This window comes from Electrona antarctica (assembly GCF_951216825.1).
Source record: "Electrona antarctica genome assembly, chromosome: 23".
Lineage (NCBI taxonomy): Eukaryota > Metazoa > Chordata > Actinopteri > Myctophiformes > Myctophidae > Electrona > Electrona antarctica.
In genome coordinates this window covers 12,228,496-12,256,456 of record NC_136804.1, presented here as the reverse complement: position 1 = coordinate 12,256,456, position 27,961 = coordinate 12,228,496, and the positions used below count along the sequence as shown (strand labels likewise).

The 27,961-nt window shown below is 42.6% G+C and overlaps 3 protein-coding genes across 3 annotated transcripts in view; 2 read left to right on the top strand and 1 right to left on the bottom strand.

Moving 5' to 3' along the window:
* LOC306916376 (fibulin-1-like) overlaps nt 1-6,556 on the top strand; it is a 28,314-nt gene extending 21,758 nt beyond the window's left edge. Inside the window, exons 17-18 of the mRNA XM_079494209.1 lie at nt 3,296-3,430; nt 4,122-6,556. Of these exons, the coding sequence (XP_079350335.1) occupies nt 3,296-3,430; nt 4,122-4,261 (275 nt within the window). The 3' untranslated portion in view covers nt 4,262-6,556. The remainder of the gene's footprint in view (nt 1-3,295; nt 3,431-4,121) is intronic.
* On the bottom strand, nt 116-2,638 carry LOC306916297 (integrator complex subunit 6-like; the record flags this gene model as incomplete). Its single annotated transcript, XM_079494131.1, has 1 exon — nt 116-2,638. One exon carries the CDS (start codon nt 2,636-2,638, stop codon nt 116-118), a length of 2,523 nt encoding a protein of 840 aa, XP_079350257.1.
* A 4,010-nt stretch (nt 6,557-10,566) lies between the features above and the next one.
* On the top strand, nt 10,567-27,776 carry atxn10 (ataxin 10). Its single transcript, XM_079494624.1, has 11 exons — nt 10,567-10,766; nt 11,736-11,906; nt 12,538-12,617; nt 12,719-12,815; nt 13,774-13,938; nt 14,599-14,679; nt 15,252-15,408; nt 16,654-16,762; nt 17,205-17,389; nt 22,235-22,298; nt 24,336-27,776. Exons 1-11 carry the CDS (start codon nt 10,636-10,638, stop codon nt 24,518-24,520), a joined length of 1,425 nt encoding a protein of 474 aa, XP_079350750.1. The 5' UTR covers nt 10,567-10,635; the 3' UTR covers nt 24,521-27,776.
* The last annotated feature ends 185 nt before the right edge of the window (nt 27,777-27,961 follow it).

Sequence of the window (27,961 nt, the reverse complement as noted above, 5' to 3'; positions counted from 1 at the left end):
CACGTAACGTCACTTTATGAGCGTAAACGCCGTTGTGAATGAGGACCATAGGCTATATAGAGTTATAGGCTATATAGAGTTTAAGTGATACGTGTAAACCAATCCAACTCGGATCTCAGAGCACGTCTAAATGGTTCATGTTGTTGGAGCTGGATCGGAATTTCGTCAAGTAGTTTTCTAGTTCCGTGACGAGAAAGTTCTTCTTGAACCTGGCCGCCTCTTTTATGATGTTCTGCAGGAAGATGAGTTTGGTCTCCATACTGCCCTCGATCTGCTTCAGGAAATAGAAGATCTTCTTATAGTCTCTGCCAGGTTTTCTGATCTCCTGGAGGATGAGAGCACTCAGTTCATTGTTCATCTCCAAACTCTCCATGATCACCTGGTTCTTCACTTCTGTGGGTGACGAATAGTGAGGGGATCGGCGCTGTGGCAAGATGCCCATCGTTCCCCCCCTACTGCACGGCTGCAGCTCAACACCCCGGGGTCGGCCGGTTTCCTCCTCCCCCTCCAACCTGTTCTGGCAGTCCTGGGGGTGTGCAGCTGCTATGTGGTTCTCCTGGTGTTCTGGGTTCCCCGCCCCTGTCCTTGGGTCCAACTCAGAGGTCCCGTCTGGGCTGTAGTGGTTCTCGCTACTGAAGTGGTTGATCTTGAATTCTTCTAGTGACCTGTCATTGCTCTCCACATCAGCTGTAGGTTGAGGGCTGGTGGGTGGGGTGACTGAAGGGGCGTAGGCCCTGTCCTGGCGCAGAGGGGACATGCGTCGCTTCTTGGACCCCCCGGGGTGCATGTTATTGTCCATTGGTCTCTTGCCCTTGTTCTGAGGGCCGGTCACAAACTCATCCTCTTGGTCGTTCTTGCCCGATTTCAATGGGTTTCCAAATGTGTGCACAAATTTGGGATCTGGACATGCGTCTTGCAAAGGCTGGGGAGTGGCTTCAGAGAAGTCCTTATTGTTTCCCGCTATTGGCACGCTGTGGAGTTGTTCTGGGTCCTGTCCTCTGAGGGTACAGACACTTGTCCTCATGCGACTGAGCTGGTCCAGCAGCTGACTACGAGGGATGTCATAGGGATTCTTGAAGAACTGTGGCTTCAGACTCTTGTTAGGTTGAGCCTGGAACTCCTGTGGGTTAATCTCCATGGGCTGTGCTGGAGCCTCTACTGTGCTGCTACCTCCCCGCAGACGCAATCCAATGTCCGGATGTGGGAGCGGCTTCTTGTCGATGGAGGCTATCAGACGGTCATACTCTATCTTGGTCTGCTGCGTGAGCTTATTGAGGTGAGAGACCACGCTGTAACTCAGGCCACATCCCCTGCTGTCAACAAGCAGGTTGTTGGGTGCTCCCATGATCTTCAGAGCACTCCTCAGAGACTTCAAGTAATATGGAGGCATGGTCCTCAGGTAGTTCTCAAAAGACTGCCGCCATTTGATGGTAGGCTTGAACTTGTGCACTTTGATGTAGTCATCCAGCAGTGGCAGGAGCACAGGGTAGTTATAGGGCATGACAAACAAGTTGACACAGTTGAGGGCCATACTGGCCTTTAGGTATCCAAAGGGCTGACCTAAGCCTCTGTACTTGGCACTGTTACACACAAACACCTGCCAGCAGGTGTGAGGAGATTTCCTTTCTAGAATGTACTGGGTAAGTGGTGAGGGCTCTAGCTCATACTTGTCAAATGGCATCCTCTCTATTACCATGGGTTTAACGTCCGTACAGGAGAAGCGAACATGGGGATGGGCGGAACGGGGTGGCAACGTGATCGAGTTCTGATCTGGCCAGAAGGCTTCAGGAATGGGCCAGTGCTCGTTCTTAGGTTTGGGTTGTACGTAAATGAGCTTGTGACAGGAGTGCCAGGGCTGGGGACTTTGCTTAACCTCATCAACTCGACCACTCTCTATCGGAGGGGGGTCGGGTCCAGTTTTCTCAAAGTTGATTACCACTCCGGTCTGGACCTTCTGCACCAGAGACTCCAGACACTGCTTCAACACGCACTGGGATAGCACGCTGTAGGAACGCCCTCCGGTGACCTCGCACATGGGGGTGATGAGCGAATCATCGGGTGGCACGCCACCATCCCCCAGGGGCTCGGGCTCCAATGGAGTGTGCTCTGGGATGCGCAGCACAAGGGCAAAAAGGCGCTGGTCCCAGCGGAAGGGCTCTGTGGTCAGCTCACTGCCTGGAAGCGAGGTTGTCGGAAGCAGAAGCAGCTGGTCCTGGACTACTCCAGCACCATTGGTTAGTGTCTTGCCATCGGTGATGGCTATGATGATGGCCGGCTTGAGGAAAAATGGATTCCTGCCCTGTCCATAGCTGTCTATTCCAGTCACTAATCTATTGAGATTGAGTAAATCAAAGGCGGTCTTTAAGGATTGGCCAAATGATGCGAGACCAGTTGCTTTGAGGTTCTTTAATTCTGTCATAAATGTGTCTCGACTCTCTTTCCATCCAGCCTTTATACCAACTGGAACTTCCTCAGAATTTACCAACATATACCGGTCCTCTTGGCTAGCCGGATCTCTCCCTCTGAGCTTCATCAGAGTCTCAACAGCGCCTTTTGCTAAGTCCAGATAGGTAGTACCCAGATGGGTACGTTGGTTCATTGAAATAGACGTGTCTATCAGAAACAGTACAATAGGCATTGTGATGGTGATGATGGCGTCAGTGTGACGTTCTGCTTGGACTTCAGTGCAACTGGCACATTATAAAAAAGGGGGAAGGAATTTATTCATGGTAATGATGGTCCTATATATCTTCGTTTGACTAAAAAAGTCAACGGATGTCTGATGCGCTATGATGTCAGTCATGATGTCCATACAATGACATCAGCAATCTCCATGTATGCGCAAAGTTTCAGCCAAATTTAACATTGTGCTGAAACCTTTCTCATAATGATTCATTGTCCCATTGACAATGAATGGAGAATTTACATCATATGTGTTTGAGGCTGAGCAAATCGGTATTTTTGTCCTGCACAAAGATTAAATTCCCATTGGCAATGAATGGAGAATTTACGTCATTATGTGTAATGTGTCTGAGCAAATAGACATGTTACGTCATGATGATGTACGATGATAAGAGCGCTCCCCCCACTTCACACGGGTGTGAAGTTTCAAACTGGTCTTTTGGGCCCACAGAGGTTGAGACCTATGGTTGAGACCCACTGCTGTAGATGGCAACCATCATCCTAAATACTTTGTATGTCTACTTTCTCCCTAGATGGAATTAACGTTATCTAACTGTGCAAGCACAATGCTTAAATGGTCAATTACTTAACATTGAACCTCTTTTTCTAACAGATATTGTTTTCCTGAGGACGATGGTTCCTAATAACTCTCTTCCTGGAGCCACGAACGTGTTCTTTGACATAGTTGCTCGTGACAGTGACCATTCTTTTGATGTGGAGAAGCGCATCCAATATGACATGATTACAGGTAAGTGCTCATTTAAAACATTCAAATAAAAACATGTTGAAAGTGAAGTTAGTGAAGGAATGTGTGTTTTTACTGCTGTAACTGTGTGTTAAATGTTTTTCTTTTTAAAAATCACACCTGTGTGAAGTGAGGGGCGCTAATATATTAAAGTCTAACTCATGTTGCTATGATTAGGTGATGTAATGGTGATGTAAAACAAATGGTGACAAAACAAACATTTAATTCTCTTTATTGTTAATGTTAATGTTATTTAATGTTTGTGTTAGGGACAAGATGACGTAAATTTTCCCTTCATTGTCAATGGTGTTTTTAAAACAAACATTGAACTAAAAACAAACATTAAACCTGTATAGAGAGAGAGAGAGAGAGAGAGAGAGAGAGAGAGAGAGAGAGAGAGAGAGAGAGAGAGAGAGAGAGATGTTACAGTACGATTGAAAAACCAGTCAGATTGAAAAAGGAGTAGAGTGCTTGTTTTCTTTGAGTTCACCACGAACATGCAACAGGCTGCTCGCTTGCCTTAAACTCGCTCGGCAGTGCCTCACGTGGCTCAAGTCACCTTCAGGCGGCGCTCCTTCGTAGGTGAAACCGAGTAAATACATACTCTGTGAAATACATACATGCAAACACACACGTGTCAAACACATGTTCCAATCTCCCACCCATGCTAATCCTAATCTGTGGTGTCTCCCAGGTGTTGTCCGTCAAACGAAGCCCATCATCGGCCCCAGCAACATGGTGGTGGAGGTCTCCATGAATTACATCAAATCAGGACTTGTGTCTCATCGTAACATTGTGGTCATACACGTCTTCATCTCAGAGTTCTGGTTCTGAGAGACCGGTGCTCTGTCTGAGTTCAACTATGGAAATGGAATAGTTTGGGAAATAGTGGGTAATTTAAAGCTGCAATCCTTTTTTGAAAGAATAAACCATTGTTTTAAGGACATAAAACTTATGCATTGCAGCTTTAAGTCTTTGCCTGACAATTGCATAACCATTGCACAGACTGTGCTAGAGATATTACAAATTAAAATGTGGGGTGAGTATTTTATCTTAACAATAGGCCTAAATAGCATTTTGGATATGTAACACTTCAAGTGTTAACCACTTAACTTAAACCCTTAGTTGACTGGGGTCGTCCAGGGCTCTATACTCTGAATGAAAATAGCTTATGATCACGTGTCGCAAACGTTGTGAGCTTTTCGATCTGCTCAAATCTTACTCAACTACAAGTGAAAGTTGTCCATTCAAAGTTTAATTTGAGGTAAAGTACTAGAGTAATTGCTTTAAGAGGCCAGTATTCATCTATCTATAAAAGTCTATATACGTGTGGACGTACGTACGTACATACTATAATCTATAATCCATGTAACTCGAAAACTGCCCCACCGACTTGACACGCGTGTTCCACACCACCACAGGGAGTGCAGTGCTCGGTGTCGAGTCTGTCGGATTGCCGGTTGTCCAGAACCAGCACAAAAGCCTCTGCCCAGGATCCAGACAATAATCACACCTGACGACCCCTGGATCTCCATATATGGAGCTGGCCTGTTCTGACATCACAATGATGTTCTGACATCTGCATATACTCCATATTTGGGCATGCCTGACAAAGAACTCCATATATGCGCATAAATGGGACACAGACTTAATAACTGGGTGGGTCATGCATTTCCAACTTGCATCGTTCCAAGTAGGCCAGTGGGCACCGCTCTAGTACTTTTAAAAACACTAAAATATTCAAAAGTACATTTTATTTTACAGGTTTAATGTTTGTTTTTAGTTCAATGTTTGTTTTAAAAACGCCGTAGCAACGTAGTGTTAACTTACATGTAACTCTGAGGTGAATGAAAAAGGTTAGTCATTTGCCTAGATTTGTATTTTGGACCAAAGCCCTTGCCAGCTACCTCATTTTCTTATTCCCTTTTTATGAAACCCCAATGTATCCTACAGGTCCTGGCTTTCCAGCTGGGTTTCCAGGGGGAAAAAAGTGAATACTGATGTAAAGTACAGATACTAAAAAGATTAACTTAAATACATTACTAAATGTATTTATTGACTGCCCACTGCAAGTTACTTACAGCCATCCATCATTACTTGCGCAAGTGTGTGGTTGAGCTGGAACGTATACACGTATGCTTGGTAGGTATATATACTGGATGTTGATGGTGACGTAATTAAGATATATCAATGCCAGGTTATAACTGGCTTTTGATGGTGACGTAGATAGGTTTCAGATTACATACATGTATACATACAGACATTACCTTTAATTCACCCGACATTGAAACATATCTTAATTACGTCACCATCAACATCCAATATACCTACCAAGCATACGTACATAAAAAAGCCAGCCGACCACAGTATAGTACTTTCAACTTACATACATGTATACATACATATGTTACCTGTTACCCAACCAATATGTCGACAGTACTTGCGCGCAAGTAGGCACTCGACAGAGTGCAGTTCTAGTTTAGTTTGTCACTGTGGTGCTCTTGCCTCTTATCCAGCTTAAGCCCAAACCACACCAAAGGGTTGGGTCAGAACAAAACGATTTTTAAGGTCAACCACACCAATGCAACTCAATGAGTTGCATTGGCGTGGTTACCTTAAAAAACGTTTTGTCCCGACCCGACCCCTTGGTGTGGTTTGGGCTTTACATTTCATTTGCAGTTTGCACACACTTGGAGGCTGTGACCTTTATTGAGTTCTCTTCATTTTCTACTTGGGCTTTATGAAATAGGTCATAGAATAAGATCACTGGTTGTTGTCAATGTCGGGACCAGGGACCACAAGGAGTCCAAATGGACTCTTATTGATCTGTAACTCTGAGTCTACTTAAATCGAACCGAATGGACCTGCAAGGTTACATTCATGCTATTAACACTGAGAATTTTACAGGGGAGATTTTCTTTTCTTTTTTATCAAATGGGGGTCCATGGCCAAAATATACTGTATAGTGGTTGTTGATATATATAAGGTTGAGAATCATAGGAATAGATAAACAAGAGACAAGACAATAATGCACATTTCCTTTATTTCTTTCTGTTGAGTCTAACTTAAAACTGTACTATGTGTGTGATGCTATGTTGGTTAACCTGTTGAACTGTAATATTTGCTCAATAAATAAACTACTGAATGTATGGGCCTGCTTTTGATAAATCATTACCATTGAAATCTGACTGCTCAAATTACCTCTTGGTCATAAAGACAAACTAGAAAAAGTGCCCATCGGGGCACAGGTCTCCACCAGGCCAGGTCAGGTTGTGGCCTCCTGGTGGCGCTATAATAGGCCAATGTGAAAAGGGTGCCATTTGTTCTTACACCATTGATGGCAATTGGATGATTTGAGGCATTTTGTTCCAACAATGTGTTTTGCAAAAAAAACACCGGATGGTGGAGCTAAAACAGGCCAATGTGAAAAGGGTGGGATATATTCCTCAGCCTAGTAGGAAAGTCTGTGAAAGATTTCACGTAAATTGCACACTGCGTTCATGATCCAATCCTGCAAACTTTGAAAGCCAGTGTTAGCCAATTAGTATAGAATATGAAATTTCGGACAGATCCATCTTGAACACATGACTATAGAGATAGTGTGCAACGATGTGCGGGATTTTTGGACAGAATCTATACCGGTAATATAAAAAAAATGTTTTTAAAAAGACGGCCTCCTGGTGCCGGAGATTAGCTGGTAACAGACGGACACACGGACGGACGGACAGAGTGCAAAATATACTCTCCCCATGCCTTCGGCCTGGTGGAGACAACAATATTGAGTCTTTCTTGACTGTGTTTGATTTTAGGCCTATACTCCCTATATAGTATTAAAGAAGCATTCGATGTTACCGACGATCAGGTCCTTTGAGGACAGACAAACCACTGCCGACTACATTAGCAGTCGAGTTGAGATTATGAAATGACTGAGGTTTACAGATTATTGACGTCCGTCTTTTTTGTTTTCCTTTAACCCTACAATTCCCCATTGAACCGCACTGCTTCCAATTTGTGCAGCTGTTTTCAGTTCTTTCCATGCCTCGAGTACCATGAATAATGTGTGTCCCATACCGGTAATGTTTGGTTACATACAGTGGTGGAAAGTAACTATAAAGTACTTAAATACAATTTTGAGGTATACTTTACTTGAGTATTTCCAATACTTTTTCTTCTACTTCACTACATCTCAGAGCCAAATATTGTACTTTTACTCTACTACAATTATTTGAAAAGTGTAGTTACTAGTTACTTTCCAGAATTTGATTATTCTTACAAAACAAAGCCCTACAGCAACTTTCATACACTTTATTTTATTTTCAAATGATTTTTATACATTTGAAAACTTGAAATGGGACATTCTGCATAATGAGTGCTTTTACTTTTGGTACGTTAAGTACATTTTGATGCCAATGCTTTTGTACTTTTACTCGAGTATGTTTTGAATTCTGGACTTTTACTTTTACTTACTAACTTTTACTTATTTCTACATATTGATACTTTTACTTAAGTAAAACATTTGAGTACTTTTTCCACCACTGGTTACATGAGGGAATATCCACTACCATCTCATCATACATAATCATTCTCCATATAGTAGAACTGCTTTTCACCACCAACCAGCACCACTGCTTTGCTATGCAGGGCCAGAGAAAACACACAATCTAAAATAATCTACCATGCATGGAAATGTGTTTTGCAGCTGCAACACTTGTCTGTTCTACCATGCATGAAGATCGATCTGGTCTGGTAACAGGATAGATGGCCACCAAGGATAGTGGCCGGGCACCTCGTGTTAAATTGGATTTATTTTCCAAAATATGAAAAGGGTTCCGTTCACCTCCACCACCTGATCTCTCCCTTCCCACCCATGCACAACCGGCCATACCAGAGATAGAGTTGAGCTTGATTGACAGAGATGTTGTGGAAGGGTCTTGTCTGGGACACTACTGGATCAGAATTAATATTCAAGTCTCAATCCATCATTTCGTCTTCAGGAAAGAAAGAAAAGGGGGAGAGCAAAAGACAAGATATTTTCATACTTGTACACAAGCAGCAGGTAGGCCTACACCCTACAGTATATGAGATTAGACATAATATTATAAGACAGACATACAAGAGAAGCTGTGGCAACGTCTCCCTGTCATTTAATTTTCAGGTTGTCACCATTTTATCCAATCAGGAAAAAGAGAGAACTCACACAGTATACAGGTTTAACAAGTGAAATTGAAAGTGATGACACAAAGACATTAGTGATACATTTGGAACTGGAACACTATAAAATTGAACCTGAGAAATGGGTATATGTATTTTCTGTTTCTGTTTATTAAAGAGCTGGAGAGACAGGGAGACCCCACTATCAGAATAATAATATTGCTTTCACCTTTTAACCTAAAAATATCACTTACCAATTACCATACCATAACCATTAAAGGACCACTTCACCACTTTTCAACGTATCTTCATACAATTGGTCCTCACTAATGTTCATGATAAAATACCACTCTGTGGGCAGTTCAGAACCCCGTCCACCAGTGACATCATCGTTAGGCAGATTATTTTTAAACAAGATGTATCCAAGGCTGGTTTCTTGGTTAGAGTGGCGGACAATAGGCGGACAATATTATCACACAACGAAAATATTAAATTATACCTACCTAGGTTCCATCCTGGAGGCAAATCTTTCCGGTGATAAATGGCCACCAACATAATCAAAAAAGTCAACCAAAGAACAAGATTCCTATAGGATCCCCTCACTGGTCAACAAAAACACCTTGAAGACCCTAACAGGAGCCCTAGTATAAGGTTTCTTCGACTATGCATGCACCTCTTGGTACCACAGCACATCAAAGGCCCTTTAAACAAGGCTCCATACTTCCCAGGTTACTGGTCAGGTTACTACTTCACTGCCTCAATCCACATACCCATCTCACCCCTGCCCATTTTGACAGGCTGGAATGGCTTAGGGTTGACGACAGCATCTGAGTAACAGAGTACAGCATCTTGCAATGGGTCTGGTCCACAAGATTCGCTACACCACCAAAGAAGATACCCATGTACCTGTCTAAATACTTCCTTAATGTCAATGAAGTCCACACCCACAACACCAGGGAGTTCAACAAACCATGTGCAACCCAGATTCGGCACAAACAAGGGGCTAAATTCATTTCGCTCCTATGCCACCAAAATGTGTAACGCCCTACAAAACAGTCATTAAAGGACAACTTTAGTTTTTTTCAACCAAGGTTCATGTTTTAGATTGTTATTAGAGAAAGTAAAAGATGAGTGTTCATTTTTTTTCATGCTTTCTTTTGTTTTAGCGATTTTAGCTATTTTTGACAGGGGGGCGGGGGCATTCGATCTTTTGTGGCCAGTTGTAATTTCCTGGGGTCTAGTAGGACTATAGTAAATAATAAAATCGCTATAAAATGTTGTAAAAAGATACATATTTAGCCCCATGTTCGAATGCCCCCGCCCCCCTGTCAAAAATAGCTAAAATCGCTAAAACAAAAGAAAGCAGCAAATGAAAAAAAATTAACACTCATCTTTTACTTTCTCTAATAACAACCTAAAACATGAACCTTGGTTGAAAAAAACTAAAGTTGTCCTTTAAGACATGCGAATCCCTTGACTCCTTGAAACTGGCCCCCGTAAAATCTGAATCCCCCACCCACCCCTTTTTTCCCTCACTGTAGCCTATGTTTTTTCCCTTTTTACCTCCTCTATGATGATTTCCTGTTTATGGCTATAATAGAAGTGTTAATCTATTAATACAATCAATCAATCAATCAATCAATCAATCAATCAATCAACCAATCAACCAATCAATCAATCAATCAATCAATCAATCAATCAATCAATGTGTTTAAAGGTAGCAGCTCTGTTTGCATGTGCAGTAGGTCTAGCGGTCTACTCTGTACAGATACTTTGCTAACCTTTTATTTATCCAACAGTTCACAAATCTCGCTCACAACTCAGTAACAGAAATGAAAACATAGCCACATGTTACGACTCCGCCTTAAAATGTATTTCAACCAATTACATGCCAGAACTAACCCAGTGTTACACTGGTGTTGGCGGTCTATCGAATGATGTGACTAAACGTCAGACTCAGACAGTTAATTGTCTGCCAGCGCCCTCCGGAGTCACAGGATTCGATAGGTTGCCTATTTTGGTATAACACGTACGTAAGAAGTGGAGCGGCAGCAGACATGGCGGCTCACAGTGACACAGACATGGACCTGTCAGCATCACTCCTGGACATTGTGAATGAAGACATGTGTCCGCGTCATGTGCAGGTGTTGAAATCGTTTAGAACGGCGCTGCGGGACCAGGAATACAGGTATGATCCGTATGAACCATCTTTACCGGTCCGTGCGTTTATTACCCTCCTGGAGCGCCTGTGTAGGCTGTGTTAGCTTGTTAGCTCAGCTAGCTTAGCCGACTATCTAACCTATTGTGTGACTGTTGGCTGGGTTCATTAATTACCATTGTGCTTTATCTTTTAGCCATTGTTTGTAAACGGTTGTGAGACTTTAGCAGCATGAGTTATTATAAAAAATGAACAAGGTCATTATCTAATCAGCTTTTGATTAATTGGTATCATATTACATCATTGTCTTACATCATTATTACATTATCTTTGTAGTTTTATTTGATATACATATTAATTATTATTATTACAGTAGCTACACAGTATACATATTAATTATTATTATTACAGTAGCTACACAGTATGACTGTAATAAATGCTGCTATGAATATGTCCTTTATGATGGCCTATATAAAATATATGAATTTGTCTTTCATTAATCAATGATTATCTGTAACAAGTTCAAGAATTTTGTTTGTATATTAGTGTCTTGCAATGTGTACACACACACACACACACACACACACACACAAACCTGCCTGGTTATTATATTATAGTAATATACTGTGTTACGTTTTCAACTGGTATATTTTTCATAATAACCAATTGCACAACTTCTCGAAACGCGTGTGTGTGAAGTGAGGTGTTAAGTGTTAAAGTTAAGTTAATACATAGTTATTAGTTACATTGGTATTTCTGAAAACGTTGCTGCTTCCCAAAATATCCTAGAAACTAGGAGACTGCAGTATTCGTTTTGTAACGTACAGGTTTTTTGTTTTTGTTTTTGTTTTGAACTGAATTCTGGGAGACAACAGAGCTACGGAGATCAGAAGTTGCGAAAACACTACAAAAATGGATGTTACACTAAGACTTTACTAGATTAATAAATACAAATGTATCAATAACTATAGCGTACTGTACGTGTGTGCGTATTCCCAGGGATGGGGTGGATGAGGAGGTGTTTGGCACTCTGTTGAAGATCTTGTCCAGGTTGGATGAGGAGCTCCGGTGCCAAGATGATCAGTCTGTTGTCATTCAGCTCACCACCGAGTGTTGCAGGGCCCTGAGGAACTCCTGTGTCCAAAGCCAGCGGAACCAGGACCTGCTCCGGTAACACAGGCTACACTTTGGATAAAACCCAAAGTGTTTTATTAGGACTGAGGCCGATTCTAAAATAATGTCTTCTAAATCCTAAAAGATTTCTGAAAAACATATGTTTCTACGTCAGTGGTGCTCAACCTATTTCATGTCAACGAACCCCAGAATGATCCGTATTTGGCCGCGGACCCCCTCCTGAAAAGGGAGCCCCCAAAAGCAAAGATTTGTGCCACATTTTCATGATTTTTCAATAGCTAAAGTACTATAACATAATGCTTAAAACACGAAAAGGGGTTCCCGTCCTGAATGGGTTAAACACTGCAAGTGTACAAAGAACATAACCAAACTGACTCATAAGTCGTAAGGGTAACACATTCAGAGTTAAATTAATACTGCAGACTTTACTGGATGGTTAATGCAAATAGTGATGCTGTGCTATTAATTCTTAATTTGCACAACTAGGAAAGGGCCTTTCAAAAATATCAGAATGACATCCCAACTCAACCAAATACTACAATACATGTGTAAAATTTTCTTGCATTCGACAATCAATGTTTTCAGAATGGCAATATGTAGTTCTAGCAAATGTGCCGGATGAAAACAAACTGGTCTAAACATGAGAAAACATGTGTCTTTCGTACAGGGAGCTTGGTTTCATTGAGGCCACCCTTAATATCCTGAACTTGCTTCTGACCCACGAGAGCAGTGACGGCCTGTTTGAAAGTGAGTCCTTAATTAGCCTGTCTAGCCCTAATAAAAATAGCCGACCTGCATAGTAGATGGCCTATTAACGTTTTGGGTTGAATTCTACTCGTCCCATTTAGCTATCGGTTGTGGAATCCAGTTGCTGGGTAACCTTTCAGTGGGAAACCAGGCATCCAAAGACCACATCTGGATGCAGACCTTCCCAGAGACCCTCCAGTAAGTGCTCCTGCAGTCTTTTTGTGCCACATTCAGATCCGCAAACTGAATTTATGACTTATGTCCATACAAAGCACAGCGTTCATTCAAATCTTGCCCTCAGGCTGATTAACCACTTTCACCCTGGCATCCCTACTGTGGGAAATTATAGGTGAAAATGATTGTTTTTCAAAAGAAGCTAATCTATATGTTCATGTGTCCATAGTCTCGCGTTACCAGACTGTTGACTCTCGCAATTTCCAAATGCTTCATCATACAGTCTGGACCAACGGAAGAGCTATCATGAGTCAAATATAAAGCGGAAGTGGAGCCTCCTCCCCACTTCCGTTTCGTGTTTACAGTCGCGCACATTTATTCTAATATAGATAGAAATCATATATAGCATATAGAGCATATATAGCCTGTTGCTTAGCAGAAAAGAAAATACAAAAATAAAACGTATTTTCGTGAACGGAAATGGCAGCTTCATTACTCAGCTCATGGGGGCTATAGTTCCAGACTATATAGCATTCAGAGATTGTGGAATAGTTGGCTATGCAAGACTAATGTGTCCACATCATGATAGATTGTGAGGTTGGCTATTTGGCTATTTGTAAAATGTGTCATTGAGTCTAATCTTGAAAACCATAGGACTACATTTCCACTTTTACTTCATAAATGTTTTACTTTTTGACTGATCAAGGGTAGTAGGCCACATGAAGTTTGAGATCCACATTGGAGCCATGCCATTCTCAATCAGGTGGATCCTGAGATCCACGTGATGTGATTTTATGCATGTAAATTGTAAATGCTTTGTTATATGTGAGATACATTTTACGTAAGCCCCCCTTTTTTCCCTAAATGTTTATTTATTTATTTTTATTCTAGTTTTGGTTATTTTGTTGTTTTTTTGTTCATTATAATAACCCTGGTCTTGAGCTGAACCTGTGGTGCATATACTGTACATGTACATGTGCAGACAACTTCTGGGTGTTGCTGATGAGAAGGCGGTGGGCTTTGCCTCCATGGTGATTCACACCTGCCTGGATGAAGACAAGGTGGAACAGCTCCCCGAGCCCCAGAACCTCCCACTGGCCCTCAGAGTGATGGAGCTGTGCAGGACCCAACCGGACCTGGACTGGCCGTAAGAGAGAGAGAGAGAGAGAGTGTGTGTGTGACTGTGTGTGTGTGTGTGTGTGTGTGTGTGTGTGTGTGTGACTGTGTGTGCGTGTGCCAAATGTCCCCACAAATATACCATAATTGTGTGCGTGTTTGCCCTACGTGTGTGAATATATGTAAGAACTATTGAGAGTTTATAAATATACGTGTGTGTGTGTGTGTGTGTGTGCGTGCGAGTGAGACTGCGCGTGTGTGTGCTAAACAAAATCATGGACCCTCCTTTTTCCGTTTTAACCACATTTAGCCTGTTCCTTTTTTGAGCATCATTATGGTGTTTTTTTCCAAAATTTGCAGATCTACAATTGGCCATTTTCAAAGGAATACCAAATGAGTAGCCCATTTACCAACTCGCCTCGGGCGTACAGCCGGCGGAACTGCTCGGCCTGGTATTCCTAAAGTAACCTAAGTAAAATATGCGTAAACGGTTAAACCTAACCTGGCTTATTCCTAACCTTAACCTCAGTAAAACAAAATAAAGAATACAAAAACCGCCGCACCGAGCGGTGGGCGTGAGGTCGGCGGAAGAAAACGAGGGCGAGATGGATTATGGGCGACGGTACCGGATACCTTTATAGGCTTAAGTGGGACCATTCTGACTGATTGATTCAACACTCTGTTGTGCTAGGGTTCTAATTGCTACGCAGCACTTCCTGAAGTCCTCCGCTCTGGTCGAGAGCATGTACACAGGGATGTCTCCCCTGGAGAGGTATGTCCTAATCATGTAGCATGCACGCGCGCACACACACACACACACACACACACACACACACACACACACACACACACACACACACACACACACACACACACACACACACACACACACACACACACACACACACACACACACACACACACACCTTTTTAATTACATATATATTGTTTTACCTTGGATTTTATGTCTTGTTCTTTACCTTGGATTTTATCTCTTGTGTGTTTTCCATCATCTGTCAGTGCACCGTGCCAGTGCTTTTAATGTTAAATTATGAGTTTAGCCTCATTCTACTTGTGTCGTAAAATTCTGTTCTAGATAATGGCACGAGCTAGATACAAGACACATTCATGCATTAATACATCATGTTATAATAATGTTAATAATAACTCATTCCATTTGCTTCTCTGCTTTTTCTTTTCTTTGTTCTTCAATAATTATTATGCCTCATTTGTGCTTTTAGATAATGCTCATTTATGTGTTGCTTGTTGTGTTTTCACAAGCTTGTAAGTTTTGTTCTAGATGAGCAATTTATGCCTGCTGTATTTTAATTGATGTCATGTCAGGGTTACTCTGCTGGAACTGCTGTCAGCCCAGCTAGGAGAGGAGGACACAGAGGAGTGTGGTATCCCCCCTGAGGTGGCTCGATTCCTGGCTTGTTGCTTCCAGAAAGGTTGCGGAGCCGTGCTCACACTCGCCTGTGACTCTGCCACCAGTGATGAGGTATCCTTAACCACTTAACCACCCTATACCGTTGCTGTCGGGCAGAAACCTCCCATCTCCATATTTTCAAACCTTTTGAGTTTTTTTCGTAAATTAACGTCCTACGTGATCACACCGTACACTACAGCGTCACTCATAAGTTGCAGATCGACCAATCTGCGAACCCATGGAAGAATTTACCTCTGGGGGCACCGCCCGCTTCTGCGTGCCGTGTAGAGTCCAGATGTTGGCCCGTTCACTCCCTTTCAGCCCTTCTGGTGGTGCGTCTTTGTTTTCTTTCCTACAAACAACTCGTTGTAACGGGAGTTGCCGACAGATTCAGCTGCAGAGCTCTCAATCTGTCTTGAGAGATTACAGATCGACGACGAGCACGAAGCACAGTCTGCTAGTTTTGCTATTTTTGAATTTGAATCCTAAAAAAGTTACAGTTTTGGACACATGAGGTTTCCATCCGACAGAAATGATGTACTTAGTTGACCAGGGTCACCCGGGACTCTATACTTTGCTCCCTTTTCCCCTCTACACCAAATGTCTTTGGCAAAAATAGATGACAAGCGCTCACACGTTGTGGCGCACAACCGCACATTCATGTTGTGGTATGGTGATACAGATTGGTTAAAATAAACTTTTATTCATTTAAAGTATAAGTTAATAAGATTGAAGTTATAATGGGCCCCCATTACCCAGTACCAACGGTACTTCGGAAAACAATGGACTGTCAGACTAATGGCATAGTGCTAGGGTTTTGTGCACAAATGGCCTAATGTTTCCATTGTACTTCCATTGTGGTCTCTGCAATATAACACTTTTTACCGGAACACTTTTTGAAAGTTTTTGTCCTACAGTTTAATACAGCAACACTTGAGAGACTTCTTGACTTAATGTCTTTGAAATCGAATAACAGAGTAGAATGGGTTGTCACGTGACAAAATATATAAGCCTGCATGTGTGTCTTAAGTTAAGTGTCCACAACTCTTTTGTAAGCAAACTAGAACATTTGACTTTGTTCGGACAAGAACAGGCATGTTTAGCCTCTTGTGATATCTTCCTCCTCCCTCACTGAGCACACCTAAGTTAACCATGGAGCTAATTTGGAGTCCGTTTCTCAAATTCCTCCATAATGGCCAGCTGCTAGTAAAAAAAAGGATGTTGAAACAGACTTTTAATCATTGGCCTGGGGTTGGTCAGCTTTACCCTCCTTTTGTTTTGACAACCTCCCCTCACATGCCCCCGTTTGTCCTGCAGGAGGCGCTGACGGTGATCAGCCTGTTGGACGTGCTGTGTGAGATGACCTCTGACCGCAGACAGTTCATGTTCCTGCAGGAGCATCCTGACCTGTTGGAGTCCACCGTCGGTAAACACACACACACACACACACACACACACACACACACACACACACACACACACACACACACACACACACACACACACATATACAGACACACGTATACACGCACACACACACACACACATATACACCCACACACACACACACACAGTCACACACACATCAAAAGCATATCGTCTCTGTCGGGTGGAAACCTCATATTTCTAAAACTGTTACTTTACAGGATTCAAATGTGAAAATTGCATAAGTGGCAGATCTAGATCTGCTGCTTTTGATGCTTTTGTGTGACGCTGTAGTTCTAAGTATATAACAAGTAGGGCGTTCATTTACGAACAAAAACACAAAACCTTAAAATATGGAGATAAGGGGTTTCTGCCTGGCGGCAACAAACTAGTCGTTTGCTCCATTCAGCGCGTTCAGGCATTTCTCTGTTTGTCTCCTCCAGTGCTCCTGCAGCAGGTCCATGCCTTGGGAAAGGCCAGTAAGAATGTCTTCAGCGCTGCCCAGAACTTCTCCTCCTTCGGCCTGGGTGGAGACGCCTCCTCCTCCTCCCCCTCCGTCAGCTTCAAGGCTCATCTCATCAGACTGATCGGAAATCTCTGTCACAGCAACACTAGCAACCAAAACAAGGTCTGTTTATTTAACTGCCTCTGAGGGAATATTCTAGCAAAGAAATGGGTCTGCATGCAACTATACATTTGATTATTTTGTTTTTTATTATCACTTATATATCAATGAATTGTAGATCTATAAGATAGATACCTTATGCTTTTTTGGCATTTAAAGAAATGCAAGTGAAAACAATTTCCCCCCAAAATTGATAATTTTTTATTAAATTTGTTTTTTATAATTGATTAAATCGATTAGTTTGAGAGTGCCAAGCAGATGAGGCAGATTTTACTCTGAAAAGCCCGCCTTCCATTTCCCCCCAAAACCGGGAGGTATAATGTTCCATTACTACCTCACGGTGTCAAGTCTGATCTCTCTTTAGAAGCGTTAATATTTCAAACGAGATGCTAGATTCAGAGATAATAGCACGATTTGTCGGCCTGTAAAGAAGGAAGTGAATGGCTGCGCACATGCGCAAAACATGTCTGGGAACTCTAAGCGAGGCGTTGCCTAGCAACGGGAGCTGTCAAAAAAAAATATTTTAGCGGTCACGTTTGATATTATTAAAAAAGACCTAAAGACATCTCCAGACGTCATGGGCCTACTACGGGTGTCTTGGGCAAATTAAATGTTAAGGTCTACGTTGTTTGTGAATTAATTTGTAGAAAACGTGCTCCAAAATGCTGTTGTTTGAGGAAGGGTGGTCTGCTGTTTAGAATGTCAATATGTAAATTGCCATTTTAATGAATAATTAATAATAATAATATTAATAAAACTGTATTTGTATAGCACCTTTCATGACATGAAATGCAGCTCAAAGTGCTTTATAGAGCAATGGAGAAAAAAGAAAGAAAAGCAAGACATAAAACAACATAATAGCAGTAATGCAATACAGTGAGGACATGTGTCTATCAATGTTTTGGAGGGTCCTTGGGCAAGAACTCCAACACACTAACATCATAACACTCAAATTAAAATGAGTGGCTTTTTAAATTAAAATATTTGAGATTTGGCATATTTGGGATGTTTGGGAATAATACAAAAGAAAACATCTGCGGATACCAATATTCTCACACAGGGGGGGGGGGGACTCTTGTTTGCCCAGTGCCTCCACAGTGCCTCCCCAGTGTCCTCCCCCCCCCCCAGTGTGTCCCCCAGTGCCTCCCCAATTTTTTTGATGAGCATGATTGTTAGGGTTCTATTGGAAACAGAAAACGATGTGGCCATTGTTTTTGCCATGAAGTCAACACAGCACCGCACCGCTGACTGTTCAGCTGTGATGTGCTACTCTGTTAAGGTTTTGTGGAGAGGATTGTAAACAGTGGATGCAGAGTGTACTTTACTTGACAAACTATATAATGACAGTGTTTCTTCTTTTCTATTTCCAAAGTCAGCAGTATTCTGCTGGCAGGTTTGATTAATGATGGCTATATCTTATTGGGGGAAGAAAATCATAAGCCTGAAATAGATAATGCACAATATCACAACACATTGTGATGTGACACGTTATGAGCATGTATATTTGCTACTTTCGCCACGGAACACCGCGATGAGGCATTGAGTGTTGAGTGTTTTTGTGATGGATTGACCCTTTTCATTAGGCCCAACGCTTTACTGTGGCAGCATTAGTACCGCGGCTGTGTCGAACTTGCGAACCCATCAATTGTGCCCCTGAAAAAACATTACCACATGCCAATCTAAAACTAGAAACCTATACTTGTTTTTGAGCGGTGCCTCCGCTCCATTACGTAGCTATGTGTGTCTGTATGTACTATCTGTGTCCCTATACGTGTCCGAGCACGGAAAGCTGCAACACGGTAACTCTGTCATTTCTCTACCGTTTCGAACGTGGGAAGGCTCGCCGGAACAGGGCCGCCCCCCTGGACGTGTTCCTGGGGGTCTGGATGTTCCTGGGACCCCCATGCAGTAACTGTTTCATTTATCGACCGTTTCGGACGCGGGAAGGCTCGCCGGAACCGGGCCGGCCCCTGGGCGCGTTCCTGGGGGTCTGGATGTTCCGGGGTGTTCAAAGTTCTTTCCAAAAATAATCAAAGTACAGTACAGTACAGAGCACAGTACACTACAATACAGTACAGAGCACAGTACAGTAACTATAACAATACATGTATAGTTGCACCGCTCACTTCACACAGGTGTGATTTTTCTTTTATTACCCCGTCGCTATACCATCTTCAATAAACCAATGATGGTGAAACCCGAATGTTGTCCAGAAAGAATAGAAACTGGGTGATTTGCAGTTTTCCATCCTTGACCCCACACATTTCGGTTGGTCTCACCTCCAGCAGGCCGCTCCAACGTTCTCTCTCCTAATCCTATGGGATCTGTCCTATAATTAGACATACGGTACTCTGTGCTTGTGTGCAAGCATGCTTGCCTCCCCTGCTTGCAACACAGAACTTGTGGCTTCTCCAATCGACGGGGGGGGGGTTGGTTATTTCCCAGCTCACTTCGTCAGCCATTTTAAATTCCCTCCAATCACCGGGCCATATTATCAGTGTTCCTTCTCTTTCACCATCTATCATCGCCTCTCACTGTAACATAAAGCACCCATTAGATAATAAGCAGGGATGCGAGTGAGACAGCAGGAGACAGCGCGCATCACTGCCTTCAGTATAGACTCAATCCCACTTAATAAAAACAGATCTGAGGAATGCTTGTGGGACGGCCACCCCGGGCAGGCCCTCTCATAATATTTACGGACGCTGATCTGCGGTCTGCTGGTGGTCAGCAATCACCCCCAGATCCATTTTCACCCCAGGATCTCTTCCCGTAAACCGATGTCGTTCCGTTCACCTTTGGGACACGTTAGAAATGTAAGACACGCACGTGTGTGCGCTGCGTGTGTGTGTATATACGATTGAATTCAGTATGCCGCACCTCCCCCGCACCCCCCCCCCCCCCCACACACACACACACACACACACACAAACACACACACACACTGTTATTCATCTCGCTATGGGGTTGGAAGTAATGTAAGCAACTTCAGACAAACAATAATTTTAAACAGCGGAAAAAATGCGGGGTTGGTTGCTTGCACTCTTTTTTTGAGTGTCTCCTTCTCTGTCTCTCTGCTCCTCTTACCAATACATTCGGTGGGCAACCACATGCAGAGCCGGATCCAGACAATAATGTAACCTATAGAATTAGACTTGGGAGCAGAGCACCCTATTGTGACGGCCATAAGTACAGTACCAACCCCAAAAATCCCTGCTGCTTTTCCATGGTAGGCTGAACCCAGGACAAGGGGCACCCATATTAATTCATGTTGTCATATTTCAGACACTCTGGTTGAAGTGTGGCACTTAATCACATTTAGGCCTGACGTCGAAATTTTTAAAATGTCTTCAAAATCCTGAAAACCTTATGTTTCTGTATCAGTGGTGCTCAATATTTCATGTCAAGGACCCCAAAAAGGATATGTAATATGCCTCCGCCCCCCCCATCTGAAAATATGTTCCAGGAACCCCCCTCCCCCCCAGAAGCAAAGATTTGAGTTAAAATGTTCACTCTGTAATAATATATATTCAAAGATTTGAGGCACATTTTCACCATTTTTCAAAAATAGCAGACCTACAAGTTCATAGCTATGAGCTTGTAGATCTGCTATTTTTCAATAGCTAAAGTATAACATAATGCTTTAAAACACAAAGGGGTTCCCGCCCAAAATGGGTTAATCACATTCAACCGGGCATCCCTAATTTGGCGGATGTCTGAAAATTTTCGCAAATGTTCAAAAATATAAAAAGAAAACCGTCCTATAGCAGATCTGCAAGCTCACAACATGTCCATGTGTTGTGAGCTTGAACGTTTGGTATGTTATGAAAGTATAATTTAGGCTTAAGTGGTTGAATATATTCCCTGCTCAGTTCCCCTGGATCTACAAACCCACCTACTCCAGCATAATGTTGTGTTCTCTGTCTCATAATGTACGTGTGATGTGGTTGATATAGCATATTGCACGGCCCCTTGGTTGTAAATGCACGTCATAGTTTAAAGTACCCCCGTTTTCACCACTGGATCATTATTCAGTCCTTGTGGTCTTAGGGTGCCGTGAATGGGCAGTTTTGTGGTTTTGGTCAACTGAGAGAGTGAACGCTAGAGTGTCTGCAACAGGGTAATGACCACCGTTTCCTATGGATTTAGGTTACCTAAGACTGTTAAACTGTATTTACATTGAAGCATTTAGTGGACGGTGTTATTCAGTGTGATTCACCCATGAATGAGCAGGTAGGATTTGAGAATGTTGCTGAAGGACGTTTTTATTGGGCTTAATACTTTTTGTATAGTTTTATATATTGCAGTAATCATGTGTGGTTCTCACAAAATCCCAAGGCACACTGGACCTTTCTCACGAGTGTAAGTGTGGTCACTTGTCATGTCATTCAGAAAGACAGTGTTCCTGAGTGTTAATTTAACTGAGTATACAAGGTAATTAAGGCACTCTTGACGGTTCTGACTATCCAAAGTGCATTAAAACAATACCAGATACAGCCTCTTGGTAGGTCAGTAGATGGCTACTGACGTCATTCAATGCTCTGATTAAACATGATTTTGTCCAATGCATTGAAAGGGACAAAATCACATTTAATTAGAGCATTAAATGCTGTAATTAGACGCAATTAAGGACTTCTTCTTAAGTTCTTAAGGGTATATTACTCTCGACTTCCTGCTGCTGCATGAAGACTGCACAGCCTGTCGGCTTCTGCAAAAGTAAAAAGAACAAATTTGCTACTAACCAATACAAAGACGTTTTTGTGGATGTATGTATAAAATGCACTTTTTGGCCAGAAATGTAAGAGAGGTCAAAACTCACAATTTGTTTTTTTTGTGTGTTTGTCTCAGGTGAGAGTGCTGGAAGGAATACCACTCATCCTGGACAACTGCAGCATAGACAGCAATAATCCATGTATCCTTTGATCGCTGAACCTGGAGGTGGGGCTCTAACACAGAGAGTTAATTCGTTCTTCATGTGAAGAACTTTTATTTCATTCGTTCTTCATGTGAAGAACTTTTATTTCACAGATGATCCAAAAGATTTTCAAAGAACCCTTTGGATTCCATTCATTTCAGTACAGTACAAATTGACTGCCTCCCGCGATTCAGTCTAATGCCCCTCACTCCCTGCCGTAGAAAAGGCGTCTTTTATTTTGAAACCCCCGAAATTCACCCAGGATGAACCGGAAGTAGTTATCGTCCATAACTAATCTGCCGACTGTTATTTTCACTTTCATCAGAAGTGTTAATATTGTAACCGTGAGGTAGCGCCGATTTCTTTTTTTTATGAGCTCCTAACATCGACGTTCTGTTCAATCACCTCAATCTGAGCCGCAATTCAGAGAAAACCGTCGCTAAAGATGGCGCTTATAATGGACGTAGATAGTGGGGAAGCATTTCGGTGACGGACCACAGCGGAAGCGAGCGTTGCCTAGTAGCTTCGGGTACGCTACTATACAGTACATATAAAAGAGGCTAATCTGGATTAATTAAAACCCAAAACAGACATCATCGGCAGCGAGTGAGTAATTAACCACGTGCCGTGACGTTTGGTATGTTGGGTAGCGCTTTAAAGGACAACTTTGGTTTTTTTTTCAACCAAGGTTCACATTTAAGGTTATTAGTAAAAGATGAGTGTCCTTTTTTATTTTATTTTATTTTGTGCTTTCTTTCGTTTTTGCGATTTTAGCTGTTGTTGACAGGGGGGCGGGGGCATTCGAACATGGGCACGGGCTAAATATGTATTCTTTAACAAAATTTGATGCAGTTTTCTTTATTATTTTTTACTATAGTCCTACTAGACCCCAGGAAATTACATCTGGCCACAAAAGATCATGGGATCTACTGGCGTGAAGGGGGATACTATAGGGGGCTGCCGTACACTAGGCTCAACATGTCTGTCACTTCCCCCTTCACATTCACTAGATCCCGTGATCTTTTGTGGACAGATATAGTAAATCATTTTTAAAAAATTGCCATGAAATCTTGTAAAAAACATAATTACAATTACATATTTAGCCCATGTTCGAATGCACCTGCCCCCCCCCCCCTGTCAAAAACAGCTAAAATCGCTAAAACGAAAGAAAGCAGCAAATGAAAGAACATTTACACTCATCTTTTACTTTCTCTAATAACAATCTAAAACATGAACCTTGGTTGAAAAAAACAAAACAAAGTTGTCCTAATGTCTACTAGGCCAATTCCCATTGAGAATGCATTGCACTCCTCCCTATTTTGGCCTTGTCATACGTAGAAATTTCACAAAATTACAATAGTGCTTACAGTAAGTCATTAAGGATTGGTTGCAACTGTATTGGCACAACTACCATTTTAGATTAGCCCCTCCACTGTGTCTCTCGGGCCCATCCACCCAACCTATCCACCCACCCAAACACACACACACACGACCCCCCACACCCTCCCCCAGCCCCCTAACCGGGGATCCAACTGCCGGTCTGTATTAGCTGGCTGAGACGAGGGCACCGTGCCAGCCTGTCTTTTCACAGGGAGGATGAGCCATTAATCTGAGCCTGCCTGTGTCCCCATGACCCCCCACCACACACACACACACTCTCTCTCTCACACACACACACACACACACACACACACACACACACACTCTATCTCTCTGTGTGTCTCTCTCAGGAAGTTGTCAGCATCCGTTCCTGTTTGGGAGAAAAGGTGGGAATGAGGATACATGAGGTGGGTTGTTGTGTTTCGGACCAATGACTAGTCGGACCAAACACATGCACCCAAAAAATGGGGTGTCTGTGGTCTCTGAGAACAGTTGAGGGGCTCTTTTTCAATGTAGCCGAGATGCAGAACACTATAATAATCAACATGAATAGTCATTCACATACAGCAATCTTAGCATGCATGAATCAGAAGACAGATTTGAAGCCCAACAACACATGCGGGAACCTTGTTTTCTTAACACACACCTCCCCAGTCATCAGCCAGTGGGCCATATTCGCCGTCCGGAACCTCCTGGAGCTGAACCCGGAGAACCAGAAGCTGGTGTCGGGGCTGGAGCGACGGGGCACGGTCGACTACTCTGCCCTCCTGGAGTTGGGCCTCCGGGTGGAGGAGCGGGACGGCTCGCTGCTGCTCAAACCCCTCAATAAAGACTCCTGAGGAAGCGGCGCGTACTCCGGTGGAGCCGACAGGAGAGATCAGGCCGCTAACACCGAGCAGGTTCTCTTGGTTAGCGTTAGGTTAGTCTTATGCATTCCCCCCCCCCCCCCCCCCCCCCCCCCGTTCTTTGGTGCAGAGCTGAACTGTAAAATGCAAAAAAGGTCAATTTAGTGCTTTGAATGAACTTTCAGAGAGTACAAGAAGACTTGCGAGCCCTCCTTTAGAGAGATAGCATTAGGTTAGTGAAGGTATTTACACACTTGGAGCGTGATTGATCAGAAATAATATTTCGCAGATGCATTATCACTGTGTAATATTTGCTCTGTGTATGTACATATAACAAACAACACTTCGAAAAATATATATTTTCAGCCAAATTATTCACATTAAACCGGGGAGATCGGAAAGGCAACGTCAATAATGCATCAACATCAAATTAGACGTGTGTGTGTGAGTCTGTGAGAGAGAGCTAGCGCATGTATGTGCATGTGCACATTTACTGTACCGACCTTTTTTTTTATACTAACAATTTCTGATGGTCATGCTGCCTGTGAAGCTAGTTAACATCACTCTAGCACTAATTAACATTTTCAGAAATGGCTGTTTGGCTATTTTGAAATGGGGCTTAAGTCTTGACCAGAGACAAGAGCATTAGTGACCTCTCTTGCTCTCCTATGCTTATAAAATGGGGTTAGGGGTTTGTTTGGTATGTAAAACCCCACATACGGTCATCCCCTCGGTACAAAAGCTGGCTTTGAAAAGTGGGTCAAGAGACAAGGAGCTGAGGTTTTGTCTCGACCTAAGCCTGGGAAATGAAGAGCATGGAAAACAAAGCGAACCCACACTGTTACCTTTTGATACGGCTGATAAAGTGTGGTCTAATCCCAAAACAACGAGCACCGCAGTCTCCTGCCTTTTGACTCTTCTGGAATACTGATGAGGCCCTTTATTCCTAGATCTTCAGACACACACACACACACACTTTATCTCTGGCACACCATTCTAGTTCTACACTGTACAATCTTTAGTATTAATGTAGCACTATATCAGAGTTACAGACAATACATTGAAAATGAGTGCACTATGGCTATGCAGTCACCAAAACCGCAGTGAATGACCCAAACATAATGTAATCATTCAACCCCAATAATTTATTGCTAAACATAAACCAAATGCGTGAGGCACTGCAGCACACATAGGAGTTGCAAAATACACCAAACTGTCCGGTTCCAATGTGTTCAGACCAGTGTTGATTTCATCGACGAAAAATGTTCACCGACTACCTTTTTCCACTGATGAAAACTAAATGGAAACTAAATAAAAACTAAACTATAATGACTAAGACTAAATATACTGACAATGTCGTCAATAAATAGAAACTAGACTAAAATGTTAGGAAGGGACTAGTGGACAAGAGATCCAGTGTAAGTCCACTTGGTTGCATGCTGAAAATAGCAGATGAATGACATTTAGTCGACTAAAACTAGACTAACACTAAAACATTACAGGTGACTAAAATATGACTAAAACTAAATTAATTTAATTCCAAAGACTATGACTAAACTAAAATATTTTTCTGCCAAAAACAACCCTGGTTCAGTGGTTACCGATGTAGATCCTGACTATTTGCTAAGCATGATACTGTCTCTGATGGAATGGTTCATGTGTAATGGATGCTGGGCAACACACACATCAGTCCCACTTCAGGTGAAGAAGTCACTGACCAGACCAAATGTTACATATTCATTGTAAGTTACTTATAACTACAGTTCTAACCCAGTGCTAACAAACTATGTAGTGAGTGATTAGTGAAATATACAGTCTTAACTTATTTATTTATTTTTGTTAACTTTTGGCTAAAAGCAATACTGATGCCATGCAGTAATGGATTTGCCTTATTTACTTTTAAGAGGATTATGCCTTTGTTTGACAATACCAAGCTTTATGCTAAATACCCAGAGGTTTATTGTATGCCCCACCATTCAAGTCCATTCTGACAAAAAAATATTGCTTCATTTACGCAGACCTGAGAAGATGTGAAAGACACACATTACTGTAAATTGGGTTCATGAGTATGCGCTGTAGTCCATTTCACCATCATCCAGCAACCTCTATATCTTTGGGTAGTTCTAAGCAAACCATATTTATAACTAAAAATGAAGAGTAGACCTTATTAGAAGTTTAAATGCTCTAGTTCAGGTTCTATAGACCGACCCATGTAAACGCCTACCAGCTAAGGCCTGGTTTATAATGAGTCATATGACGTCCCTGCGACAAAATTAGTATCGTACAATGGATAAATGGGCATACGTTTTCCGAATGTTATTTCTAATTAAGTTGTTTACATTTTTTTGTTTCTAAAGAAAGTAGAAACTTAGAAAAGCGCTAAATACATTACTGTCTCAATAAACTAACCAAACTAACAAAACAAAAAAACCTAAGGAGAGAGTGGCAGATTGCCATCTTTAATGCATGGCACCTCTTGAGTGTATGTGTTTGTGTGCGCGTGCACTTTGGTGCGTGCATGCGCAGGTGCTTCATCTGCCGATCTGATGCGTGAATCTGTACCGGCAGACGGTTGGATGCGTACACACTACCGCTGTCTGATGAGCGAATGAGCGGTTGAGTGAGAGCATGAACCAGACCAGAAGCATTAGTTTGCAGAATGACATCCACCCAACCCCACCCTCCGCCGCCTCCTCCCGTCGCTGGATAAGCCTGAGCGGTCCTGACACCTCAACAATACGGTGCTTTGCGGGGCCTAGCCCACACTCCTCTCCACCCTGTTTGCACTGCCACCCGATTTTTAATGACAAAATGTATTGAAACAATCGCCCTCGACTCTGGGCTCAATCCGCCGGCATAGTGAGTTGAGCTTACGCGGTTCCGGTCCCGAGGATTTCAGACAGCTAACAAAACAGGTTGTTACTCGCGCTCGGCTAGCTGGCTGCAATGCTTTTCAAACACCCCCTCCCCTCCCCTCCCCTCGCTGGAAAAAAAAAAGCTGTCGAGAGTCAGCCAGGCTGAATGAGGTGGCAGAGGCTGACTATTCAACTCCCCCAACACATCATACCCCCATGTCAAGTCCATAGGTGCTTCTGTCTACCATATCAGCATTTCACCGGCATTACATGCAGCCAGACAGGACCCAGCCATGCTGTAAGTGTGCCTCGTGAGTCTGCGAGGTCATCTCCTTTTAATGAAAGCTTTGTAAGAACGTATTTAGTCTTCTGAATAAAGTGTTCCTGAGATATGAGATGTCATGTTGTGTTTTCTTCTTGTCTTGCTAAATAATGGAGGAGGGTTTATCTTTCACAGCTTTTAATGAAGCACATGTGAGCGGGTTGAGTTTAGTGTCTTGACTCAAAGACATAAGGCAGGTTATTAATGTTGTTTTGGAGGTCCTAAAGACTGGTTGTCCAGTCAGAATCTCTGTAACCC

What these genes read in the sequence shown, in the direction of transcription:
- atxn10 (XM_079494624.1), top strand. Translation starts at nt 10,636, where the DNA reads ATGGCGGCTCACAGTGACACAGACATGGACCTGTCAGCATCACTCCTG. An exon ending in CTGCGGGACCAGGAATACAG is followed by an intron (nt 10,767 to 11,735) that starts GTATGATCCGTA and finishes GCGTATTCCCAG; the next exon opens with GGATGGGGTGGATGAGGAGG. An exon ending in ACTCTGCCACCAGTGATGAG is followed by an intron (nt 15,409 to 16,653) that starts GTATCCTTAACC and finishes TTTGTCCTGCAG; the next exon opens with GAGGCGCTGACGGTGATCAG.